At 52.7% G+C, this 12613-nt stretch overlaps 1 protein-coding gene across 2 annotated transcripts in view; it reads right to left on the reverse strand.

Annotated features, from left to right (window-relative positions):
- Window positions 1–3776: 3776 nt before the first annotated feature.
- BTBD9 (BTB domain containing 9) overlaps window positions 3777–12613 on the reverse strand; it is a 405791-nt gene continuing 396954 nt past the window's right edge. Inside the window, exon 11 of one of the 2 annotated variants that reach the window (XM_065885106.1) lies at window positions 3777–4841. In XM_065885106.1, the coding sequence (XP_065741178.1) occupies window positions 4644–4841 (198 nt within the window). In that variant the 3' untranslated portion in view covers window positions 3777–4643. The remainder of the gene's footprint in view (window positions 4842–12613) is intronic. The other variant, XM_065885107.1, reaches the window with a different exon arrangement.

Raw genomic sequence — 12613 nt, forward strand, 5'->3', positions numbered from 1 at the left:
TGGCGGGCCCCTTTCAGAGTCTGCCTTCTGGCTGGGAGAGGACAGGTGTAGGGAAGGACGGCCGGGGGCCAGGGGCTCTGCTGCCCATCTGGATAGTCACAGAGGAAGCAAAGGACCAGGCCCAGGTCAAGAGTGACTCAGCCAGATGAAAGGGAGGGCACCCTCACCCCTCTGCTAGGTTATTCCATGAGCATTATTACTTTAGTAATGTTTAAAAAATAGAACAGTGATTTTCAAAAGTGTACGCCTGTCCTCACCTCTGCACTGGAGGCAGGTCCTGGCCTGTGTCAGTCCAGCAGAAAGTCCTGCCTGAAGGCACGTGGGGTGTTCGGTGGGGGACATGCAGCTCCCCGCGCCTGCTGAGGTGCGACAGCTCCTGCGGCCAGTCTGATGGAAACCAGCAGAACCCCCAGGTCCTCTCCCCACACCTCAACACAGGGGCGGGGGCTGGGGTGTATCGGAATCTGGTTTACTCTCCGACCAAACCCTCCCACCACCGTTTCCACTCATTTTCTGCAAAACACCAGGGCCTCGGGATCCTGTCCAGTAACCAGGTATGACCAGGTCAGCTTCTAGGAGGAGAAACGGGCGCATCCCTGCACATCCCTCCCCCTCCTCCAAAAACTGTGCAAATGCCAGGCCCCAGGACGACTTCTCATTTAATATTAGAATAATGAAAACCGTGGTGGCACAGAACCACGAACTGCATTTTAAATTCCTAGGGCCACTAATGAGCACTGAACTCCTGCTGGAGCTGTTATTAGGACAAACATTCAGAATGGATGGCTGCAGCCACGAAAGGAAGTGGAGTGTGGCCTGCACCACTGCAGCCACAGCTGCCGCCTGTCCGGCCGCCACCCTGAGCACCCAGCTGCACCCAGAGGAGCTGGCCGCCCAAGTGGAATGCAGGAGTGACACGATAGCACCAGAAAACAAAACAAAACAAAAACTCTCTAATGAGGAAAAATTCCTAGAAGGAGACACATGTAATTTTCTTTTCCTTCTTTGACACCCTTCTTCTCTGTCCAAAGGGAGGTTCTTAATTGAAGCCCACAATGGGGAACGCTCCCTTTCTTTATTATCAAATGGCCTCAGTACACAGGATGCTCTGCTTTTTATCACAGATTAGACCTTCCTTTTTTCCCCCGTGGCTCTACAAAGGATAAGTGATTACACAATTTTGTTATCTTCTGAATTAAAAAAAAGGTGAAGTTGACTGGGTCGGCACTGTCTGCACAGCGGTTTGACAAGTGGGGCGACAGCATAACTACTGAGCAATTTTTGCACAATTCAAAAGCTACTTTTTTCTTGGCCAAGGAATTAGTCTACCAAACATCCCACTCTTGCTGAAAATAATTTTCTTTTCCCAACTCTTCTAGGAATAAAACACTTTTAATGTATTTGTCAGGAATCAACACTTCATTTACTAAGATTAAAGAAGTGACAGAGCAACTGAGAAGAGCCCCACATCCATCATGGGCTCACGGTTCTAACTAGAATCAGAAGAAAAACGGAAAAAGCACTGAGAATATGGGAAAACGTGTTTGCGTGTGTGATACTGTTACACCTGTTTCACGTTCAGAGTGCTTTGCAGCAGCCCCCGCCTTTAAGCCCGCCTTGACTGGGGCGCCACGAGGCACACACCCCGCCCTGCCCACCGTGCTCAGCACCAGCCCTCCAAGGAGGTACCAGAAGGTGACGCTGAAGGCTTTCGCCAAAAGCCCCCACAAAGTGCATTTTACTCCCCCACAAAGCATGACCTAAAATGAAGGGCAGGAGGTTCTGCACGTTCAATCTCTAGACCTGGGTAGTGGTTACAAAGGTGGTGTTTCACAGTAAAGGGCCAGAGGCCACAAGCACCCCTCTGTCCACCTCACCAGACCTCCTCAAAGCAGATGCCGTGGGACTGCATCCTCACGGGGTTGCGGGGGAGCCACGGGCCCTCATCTGCCGCTGCCCCCTTCACAGCTTGGCTAAGCCTGCTGCCTGGTGTCCCACAGCTCCCAGGGAATCAGCCTCCACCCTGTGCTGGGCTGAGGGCTCCGCGGGCATCGGGCTCCTTGGAGCTGGGTCTCATCAGCACTCCCGTTTAGCTCTATTGGTCTCTCCCCAAGTTTGGGGGCCATCTTGGTCTTGCTGGCTCATGGGGGGGGGGGGGGGGTAAGTCCCCTGCGGGACCAGCCAAGGCTCTGGAGAATGCCAGGCACCTGGGGACATTTTCTTGGCTGCCCACTCATCCCTCGTTCCCTGGCAACGCGTCTGGTGTGTCGCACCTCGACTGGGGTGTCCAGGCCCCTCCAGCCAGGCATACAGAAAGAGCCCCCATTCCCCAAACCACAGGGCTCATCAAGGAAGGCAGAGCCCCTGCCTGGTAACAGGAGGCCGACCAGAGCAGGCTTTGCTGAGCTTCATCAGTGTCTGCTGGGGTCCAGAGCAGGCTTGCATCCAAGCAAGGCCTCTAGACCATCAGGGGGCCTCAGGGGAGGCAGCTGCGGGGCTAGGGGACGGCGATACCGCTGCACAGAGCTGGCCTCGGTCCTGTCCGTCCTCAGCACTGCCTCTCAGTCCCCTTCCTTCCCTTTATCTGAAAACAAGGTGTGTCTGAAGTGCTGGAGGAGCAGGAGAGAGACAAGCTTTATTCTCTCCAGACAAACCTCAGGGCAGAGATCTGGAAGGAACGAACACCAAAGAGAATTCACAGAGGACAGGAAGCAGAGGGTGAGCCACTGGCCATGCAGGGCACAGTTCATGCCTCTTCAGGTGTGAACTGAGTGTCCAGGACGCAGTTAGTTACCTGTGCCTGGATGGAGAAGAGTACTGAAGGGCTCCAGACCCTCCCCCAGCCCACCCCACACTTCCCCGGGTCAGCAGTGATTCCTCTCTGGACAGGTGACTTCAGAGTTTGAGAAGAAGCCCTTGAATAGATGATACTTGCAAAACATTTGAACCCTGCCCTCTTCTGACTTCCCTGCTCCTCCTGCCTCCCCTGTGGGCAGTGAATGCACCGCTGGAGGAAGTGCTGAGTTGTCAGGAATCCTCAGCTCTAACTGGAGAAGGGGCTGGATGCTGAGGGAGGCAGCGCCAGCCACAGAGCGCGGCCAGCCACCCGTGGCAAGCAAGCGAGCGGCACCGCTGTTTGTTACCAGAGCCCCTCCCATCGTGAAAAGCTGTTCCCCTCAGAGGGTTCCACTCATCCCACGCAGGGGGACGCAGACAGAGATCAGAGTCGAGGGCACCGAGGGAGACTAGCAGAAAGACAACCTTCCCGTTTAATCATGCAGCTTGAAGCTACCCTACTATTCCAATACTGATAAATCACGACTACATCACACTAGGAGGAAACAGCTGACCCACTGGCTCTTTGTACACCCATGACCAATGTGTCTTTAAGACAGAAAGGACCCCCCGTCGGCCCCACCCCTCCTCCAAGCAGGATGCACAGAGGACCTGATCGTGACAGCCAGCCAACAGAAGAATCGGGGATGAGCGAAAACCGGACACAATCTGATCAAGTTACACGGGGCGGTTAGCACTGGGATGGGAATTACTCAGACACACAGAGCCAGATCAAGCGACAGCTGTCAGATGAGATAGTTTCAATGAGGATTAAAAGGAAAGCTTCTTAGAACTGATGTTTTTTTTTCAATCCCTCGCTGAGTATTACGGTCTGGGGGAAAAACAGGCCCACTTTTGCATTCCCGACACCGACTGGCAGGACGGCTGCCTCCACACCGCTCACTAACCTGTGGCAAATGGAGGACAGGTCCAGTCCAACCGGAAGTTGGTATACACTCATACATACTTCTGAACATTAAATTAGCTGGTGGCATAATCACTGTTTCCTTGTAAGCCTCCCAAGCTTAAAGGCTGGATACGTTTCAGGAATGACAGGTTAATAACTTGGCAATTCGAGTGATTATTAACTCCAGTGTCCACAGATTAATTTGCTCCTTGTGTATTTTGTTGATCTTCCTCAAAGGATTTTCCTTGTCAGACCAGGTGCCATGATGAGCTGCATCTGTACCTCATTCAGGAGCCGTGCATGATATTTCTCAGCTCTACCTCACGCTCGACCGTTCAAAACTAAGGAAGGAAAATTACAGCGTCAAAAGGGATTAAAACAAGTGATTTGCTGTTTGAACCTTTCATAAAGATCTGGAAAACCTATGATTCAGCAAATGGAGAATAACTAAAAGAAATAAAAAATTATTTAGTTGTCAGGGCAATGTGTTCCATACAAGTAAACCCATTTCCTACAGGGTGCCTCCAGGTAAGGAAGGCCTAATACATTCTCTTCCATTCCTGCGTTCATGTGCCATCTTTGTATTCCGACTCAGGCCTATTCCTTCCTTCTGTGGTCTTTGCAGGGTTAGATTAGAGAGGTAGGGTGTTAATGGACTTGATGAAGATTGAAGACCCACTTTCTCCCCCTGGAGACCAGCCTGATTTGAACAAACTGAGGAGAACAAAGCAGCCCCTTTGTGTCCTTGGGAGGAAACCTGTCCTGTGCGTTTCTGCAGCCAGGTCTGTTCCTCGTGGGGCGGGGGTGGCGGGGGGAGGCGTCCACAGGCATCCCTGCTTGGGGAGGACACGGCTCCTGTGCCACCTGGGCCCAGCCGAGTCACTCCACACGTGCGCCTCCCTTATTGGTGCTGCCGGTTGGCTGAGTATGAGTTGGAGCCTGAGCTGGAGTGCAGTGAGTTGCCGCTGGGGGCCTGCAGGGCGTGGGGGTCGGGCTGCTGACTGGCTGGGCTAGTGTCCCCTGTCCCCGATTGCTCGCTGTTTTCCTCCTTCTGGTTGCTCTGCTGCTCGGGACACTCAAAGTGGACGCAGTGGAACACCTGTTGAGAGAAAGGAGAGACCTGGTGAGTGACGGGTCAGTGTCGGAGCCCAGAGCTGCCATGAGTCGGGACACTGTCCCCATGGGAGTGACGGCAGGTCCTTCCGCTCCCGCCCCCCCCCGCCCCCCGCCACTGGCACCAACAGGCAGCAACTAGAGGGTGGTAAGCGCTTTTCAATCAGTCAGGATAAAAGTGAGGGGACCGATGAGCCTAAGAGTTGCACGCAGCACAGCACGGATTCCTATAAAATGTTCCCACTGGATTTCTCCATTTTGGGTTACTTTTGTCTCATGAGCTTGTCTTTCTTTTTTAATTAATTAATTCTTACATCTGGCAGTTGGGTTAAAAGTCAGTGGGGTTGATGGTGGCAATGGCTGCATGATTCTGTCAGTATGCTAAAAAGCACTATGCTTTAAATGGGTGAGTTGCACGACATGTGAATTATACTACAATAAAGTTATTTTCTAAAAAAAGCCTACAGGGCATCATTACCGCAGGGGAGGACCCAGGCTTATCTCCAAGGGTCCAAAGAGCAGTTGCTCACCCCCTCCTGTGCCCTCGGAGGGGAACAAGTTCTTGGTGCATAATCACCCTCTGGGCAGCAGTGCTGGGGAGGGAACTTCAACCTGAGGTGACCTGGGCCAGCCCGGAACAAACACCCTCACGTGGAGGAACGGCCCCCCCGCAGGAGCCAGGAAAAGCCTGCGTTCCACCGTGACTCACTCAGGAAGCACCACTGAGCAGACGGGGCACCACTCAGAGCTCGACAAACAAGGGTGAGCCTCGGCCCTGACCTTGAGAACACACAGCACGGCTGGGGGTTGGGGGTGAGCCTGCCACGCCCGGAGCAGGAGGTAACTGCTGGTCTGTGAGCCGGGGGCGCGGGGGCAGCCAGAGGAAGCCCACGCCAGAGGAGGGTCTTTAGGGATGCCCTCCCCCCCACGGAAATTCCTCTCTCCACTAACAGCCAAGTCCTCCAGGGGTCCTTGCTCTGTGGTGCCTGTCCTGAGCTCTTGGCACAGGAGAATCACATCCTCTCCTGGGGGCGTCTTCAGTCTGAAGCACACAGATCGACTTTCCAGGGAGCATGCTGGCAGTTTTAAGGGAATCAATTTCCAGATCCTCAAATTCAGTATTTTCTAAAACTGCCTGAGAACATGACTGAATTCACAACACCCTTCCCCACCTCACAGAAGGAAAGCACAGCCCGCGCCTGCCCGTGCTACCGTACGCACTGGGGCACACTGACCTCCCTCCCACGGATGCCAAGCCCTGGATGGGGAGCAACCTCCCGTGAGTCATGGGCCCTGATGCCTTCCGGGTCCCCATGAGAGTGAAATTTGGCCTGAGTGAGATGTTCTGAATTCAGAACCGAACTGTGTATGTGACTCATGTAATTCTTTTAAACGTAACTGCAATTTCCCCAGAATTATAAAAACATTTTCAAAATACACTGGCTAAATCCCATGAATAATTCCACAATTACTTTCAGATTTGCTGTGCCATATTCAACGAGTTGGTTAAAATCTATTTTACCAAATCATGTCATCAAATATGTATTCCTAATAATCCTTAACTTCCGTCTTTTAAAATGTTTATTTTTTTCTATCTCATATTAACAAAAATAATTGTATTTAAACTTATGAAGAAATTTTTACTTCTCAACCTTAAACTGTTCAAAAAATTACATTTTTTTCCCAGAGCTCTTTTAGGGGATATGCAAACAAAATGTTTGAAGGCCATCGCTCATAGCGGTTAGAAGACTCTAAGCCCTCAATAGAGTCCTTTTAAAAGTTAATAGGCAGGAATTCCCTGGCAGTCCAGTGGTTAGGACTCTGCGCTTTCACTGCCAAGGGTGTGGGTTGGATCCCTACTCGGGGAAGTAAGATCCTGCAAGCCGTGCGGTACAGCCAACAAGAAAAAAGAAAAGTTAATAGGCAGACTTGCAGCCACATGGATAGATCTAGAGATTATCATACTAAGGGAAGTAAGTCAGAAAGATAATTACCATATGATATCACTTATACGTGGAATCTAAAATACGATACAAATCAACATATCTATGAAACAAAAACAGGCTCACAGACGTAGAGAACAGACTTGTGGTTGCCAAGGTGAGGGGGGTGTATGGCGGAGGGAAGCACTGGGCGTCTGGGATGAGCAGATACGAACTATTACGTATAGGATGGATAACAACAAGGTCCTACTGTATAGCACAGGGAACTGTATTTAATATCCTGTGACAAACCATAATGCAAAAGAATATGAAAAAGAATGTATATATGTATGACTGAGTCATTTTGCTGAACAGAATAAACACACATTGTAAATCAACTATACTTCAATAAAATTAAAAGAAACTTAATAGGCAGGACCTGGAGGGAAGGCGAGGACATTTTAGGGTTAGAAGTGTTCCAGGTAAGGGGAATAATATGGGTGAAGACCTTGGGAGGAAAGAGCCAAGTGATGTCTGAGAAGATCTGAGTGGCAAACCGTGAGGAGAGGGGAAAGTCGGCAGCAGGGCCATTGAGAGCTTTGGAGCAGAAACGTTCTATGATCTGCTGGAATAGGATTTAGGGGTGAGTGCCAGTTCCTGAGGGGCCTGATGGCACAAGACAGTCTTAGAGACACTGCTGTGGTAGGCCAGTAACGTGACAGGAACTGAGGCGGAAGGAGCCGGAGGCCACCAGTGGCTGGGGGACCAGGAGGCAGAACCAGCACCGTGGACAAATACCTGGTAGGACCCCAGCTCTCCTACCGGTGCTACCGTATCCCAAGGGTTTTCTCCCTTTGGCCTCCAGACTTCTACACCAGCCCTAGATAAGTAAGATGATGCAAGTCGTTGTAAAGCTGTCATCGAACGTAGGTGCAAATGCTGAGGCTAAACTGTAAGCATGTAACTGGCGTGTAGTGATGTGCTTGGAAAGGACTGGTGGGTGCCTGGGCCTGCGTGGACAGCTGTGAGAGGCAAGCCATGTGGCACAGGGCCAGGCTCCGAGCCCTGGCCACCCACTGCTCCCAGGAGAGCTCAACCCTCACTCTCCTTGGGTCGGGCCCACCCTTTCCTTCCGAGTGGCCTGCTAGCTCAGAGGACCTACTGAACTTGGATCTGCCCATGTTTCCTGAGTCCTGGATAAGGGCCTGTCTTTAGAGGATAAGGCACTGGTACCCCGGGAGTGGGCAGGATGCAGCCAGGGCTGGACATCTGCCACTCTCCCTGAGAAAGGACCAGGCGGAGGAGACCTCAGGGGGCTCAGGAAGTGCAGAGAGCCAGGGGGACGCGGCTGCCCCTGCTTCCTCCTGGGAACTCTACAGCCTCCACGGCTAGAGCACACCCACACCACGCACACAGGCACACGTGCACTATGCACGCATACACATGCACCCTTACTCTGCGGAATCAGGTTCAACTGTGAAATTACACTTAAAACATAAATTCCATGCTTACCTTCCTGCATCACTATTTCTTCCATATTCCCACTTCAATTCATTTATCTACCACTGTTTCAAATTTCACCTTTCAAACTAATATGAAGCCCGAGACCACGCGTCCTCTTTGTATGGGCAGAGTGTCTTCTCTCTTAGAGGGAGCAGCTTTCTCCCCTTAAAGCTCAGGCTGCTGCTGCTTCCTGTGGACCCGAGTCAGCCCCCAGTCTCTCCTTCCTTTCCTTTTCTTTCCTTTCTCCCTCCCTCTTATATCAAATCTCTCCCCTTGGGCCCACCTGCAGGTGCTTACCTGTCAACAGCCATAGGGGAGGGCCTTTTCTGGGGATTTAAAACCTGTCTGGGCCGTCAGCTCTCACCTGGGCTACTCAGGGTAAATTTGAAAATCCTCTTCTAAGTAGAAGCTATTAATACCTCTTCTCCATCAGCTCCACATTCTTTGAGCTTCTGAAGTGACAGGACCACCTTCTGGTGGGTTATTGACAGTCTCTTGCTTTAAGAGCACCTGTCTTTCCAAGCATGGAGTGGGGCCATGGAGACAACCCCCCAGAACACATCTTGGCTTCTGCACACACCCCCCCCACACTCTCAGTGGATCCTCTCCCTAGACCTCCTTGTAAACGAACAAACATCCTTCTCTTTCTCAACACCACCCAGAGTCATCTTTCGTCCCTGGTGCCTGTGTCTCCTCCACCTGTTCGGAACGATGCACTTTACGGCACCGTCCCCGTTCTGACCTGACCTCCTTACCCTGCCCCATCACGCCCGCCGTCGGCTGTGTCACCCCGCTCTCGCACTCCCCGTCAGCATCTCTGAGGCTGCTCCTCGGAGCCCTAGGCTGATGCTAACCCTTCAACTGATTTAACGCTGTCCTGTTGCGTATTACCTTTCCCAGTGAATGGGTTTTCTCTCCTTGTGCTCTCACGAACCTCCCTTCGGGTCTCTTAATTTCTAGGCCAGCCTGTGAGGCTCCAGGGCCCAAGGCCCAGCCCCTCCTCCTGCCTGTGTCCTGACCTGTCAGTTCCCATCTGACTCAAGGACCGAGGCGTGGCCGTCCTTTCTCCCACTCAGGGCCTTGCACAAGAATAAACAAATCAATAAAAACTCTGGATTGAAAAATAAAGTTAAAAAAGATCTCAGTGCAGCTGGCCGCTAACTAACGCCTGGCTCTCACCTAAGGAAGGGTCCCATGGGTGACGCAGTCCAGAGAGGCAGGGTGGGTGTCTGCTCCACACTGTACCCATAAAAAGCCTGGAGGACGCGACGACAGTGAGCACTCAATACTGCTGGTAGCCGGACCCCTGCTGTTGCCCCGTTCCCACTGTTACTCCCACTCCTCCAACTTGGATGACCTAACTGCACCACTGTCTCTAGCCCGCTTAACCAACCTGTTTTAAAATAGCAACTCGAACGGCTATTATTCCCGACATACCTAACGGTACTGTTTTGGTGTCCTCCTGTGGATGCTCCTCCTTGGAGAAATCATAGCTATGCCTCTCCCTGACCCTGCAGAGCTCAGCGTAGGCTCTGCCCTCTAAGCTGGGGGAACTGGGAGCCTCTGGGAGCCCCGGGAAGCCCTAGCCGCCAGCAGCCTGGCCGAGCCTCCGCGGCCGGATGTGAGGAACCAGGTGTCAGGGCTGCACTTCAGGCTGTGACCCCGGAGTCCCGAGGGTGTCACTTAAGGGACCAACTAACTTTGATGCGGGTTCACTGAGCATCTCCAGAGCCAAGTGGGCTCTGCCAAGTCAAAGGCAACGCACAGGAAACAGTTAACTTTGTAAGTCACAAACCATGTGGTGAAGATTCCAAGTGAAAAAGGGTGTTTTACAGATGGAAAGATGGGTGCGGAGGTAGAGCATGCAGCAGGGACAGAGCGAGCAGATAAGGGCGGCAAGCTGGGAAAGGACCGGCGCCTCCATGTTCCAGGCTCAGGCTGGGGGGCAGGACAAGGTGACACCACACGGTAGGCGTGGCCAGAGGAGCCAAACACGGTGAGGAGGGTTTGGAGGTCAGGAGGTCCAAGTGCATTCTTTAATTCACTCACTCACTCATTCATTCATTCATTCATTCCAAAACACGAGGCACCTCCTGCACCCCCTCCCGTGAGGCCTGGCCCCCTCAAAGGGTGTACCAGCCAGTAAGGATAGAGACACGTGAGTGGACAGGCTCTGGCCACCAAGGGAGCCATGAGGGTGCAGAGGAGGGGCCCCCAGTCAGCCAGTGGAGCAGGGGACGCCCCCTGAGCTGAGTCAGGGAAGATGAGGCAGTCAAGCAGAACTGGTCAGAGGAGGGAGGCCTGGTGCAGGAGGAGGGTGACCACTGTGGACTCCCAGCCAGCGTGATGACAAGGAAAGGCGGGAACGGGGGAGGTGGGGAGCAGGGCGGCAGAGGCAAGAGGCCCTGGCTCAGGGGACTGGGCAAGGACCCGGCCTGGACCTGGGCAGGGAGCCAGGGTCGCCGGACAGAGGAGAGTCTTAAAAACTTAAGTATTTCTTGAGTTAAAAATATTACAAAAAGAATACATTTATGGTGACAAATAATACAAGTGCCTGAGGAAAGAAGGTAGATGACAACAAACCCTTAAACTTGAAATCCCCTGAGGCAGAAGACAGCAATGTGGGATAAACAGGAAAGAATCATTTTTAAAGGATAAATAACAGAACCTGATAACAGGCTTGGTAAGACTGACACAGGAGAGGGAAGGATGCTTCACAGCCTCTAAGCATCCTCTGGGAGGATGGAGGCTGGGGGACCATGGTGCCGCAGCGGGCACAGCACGGGGGTCCGAGGGGCCTCCAGGCCCAGCCAAGCACCGGGGACCTGGACTCATCCTCAGAGCCTTCCTTTCACTGCTTTTGTTTTTTAACCTTCAGTGACCTCACTGAGCATAAACACTGGCCCGAGGCTAAATCACACAGTCCCTGCTGTCAGGACCTCTACCAGACGGAACTCAACCCACGAGTGGTGAGTGGGATTCAGCCTCAGGGTGGAGCAGCTCCGGAATCTGTGCTCTCTCCATATCAGGATGCCTCCTCACACAGACAACATAATAGCAAGTGAGAAGGAATACACAGTGTGAGAAATGAATTTCACCTGGAAGGGAAGATCAGTGAGGAAGGTGTGCATAAGCCAGGCCTTGAAGACAGGGCGGGAGTGGCCTTCCAGGCAGAAGGGACAGGGAGGACTTCCAGATAAAGGCTTGGGGCCTCGGCTCGCTCGCCTTCTGTACACCAACGTGCCAGCCCAGCTGTCTCAGTGGATAATCCAACCCACTGGCCTTGAACCTAACATGACGACAGTGCGAAGCCAACACCCAGCCAGGTCCTGGACCACTGCAGACGAGGATGAACATCACGGTGTCTGTACCTCACCGTCATCATCTTGTGCAAGGCTGTGCATCTTGTTCTTCCCTTAGGACCCTAGGCCCCTTCGGATGTGCACCCGTTGCAAACGGGCATCCAGAGAGGGGGCCTGTGGGCGGTCCTGACTCTCTTCATGGGAGCAGGGGTGGAAAGTGAGCCTGTCCTGGAGAAACTGGCACCTTCTCTGGTGGCCAAGTGGTCGGGGCTGGCCCGAGATGCCTGCCACCCCTGCCGAGGTGCAAAGGGAAGAGAGGCTGGGATGCCTCTGCTCTTTTCACACAGACACTGGAGGTTGCTGTTGCCCGGAGGAGTCGTCACTGCCACGAGGGGCGGTACCAGGTGTCACGTGGAAACTGCCGCTTGTCCCTCACACCCCTAAGCTCCTCTCCCCACCGAGCACCTCTGGCCTCCCTCTCGGTGGAACAGCCAGGTCCTGAGTTTCTCTTCACTCAGAAGCTTGTGTGATTCAATTTCTTTCCTCCGAACCTTCCCAAGACTGCGATAGCCCTTGGAAAGGATGTGAACAAAAGTGAATGAGGCATACAGGGCAGAGTCACACTACTGACTTACGCAAAACCATTACCGCAGTCACCGCATCATTTTCCCTTCCCTTCTCGGCAATCCTGTATCCCATTAGCCTGTCTGATTGCTTGCTGCTCACGGAGGGGTACCTTCGCTGAACCAGCTTCAGTGGCTTCTGGATCTGTCTTCCGAGAGGAGCCAGTTAAACTGGAACGTAGTCGTGTGTGTGAATCCGATGCAGCCTGAGTCACATCCGTGTGTCCTTTTTTGTAGCTGCTGTTTCTTATCCCTTTGCCTTTCCTCTCTGGGAGCCGTAATTCTTGACGTGTCTGAGATAGTCTGGGGTGAACCCTGGAAAGGACGTACACAAACGTGCCGGCCCCTTCTTGGCAAACAGGCAAATTCCTCGGCTAGCCACTGTTTGCCTTTCCTTAGAGGGATTCC

Source organism: Phocoena phocoena, chromosome 10 (genome assembly GCF_963924675.1).
Source record: "Phocoena phocoena chromosome 10, mPhoPho1.1, whole genome shotgun sequence".
Classification (NCBI taxonomy): domain Eukaryota; kingdom Metazoa; phylum Chordata; class Mammalia; order Artiodactyla; family Phocoenidae; genus Phocoena; species Phocoena phocoena.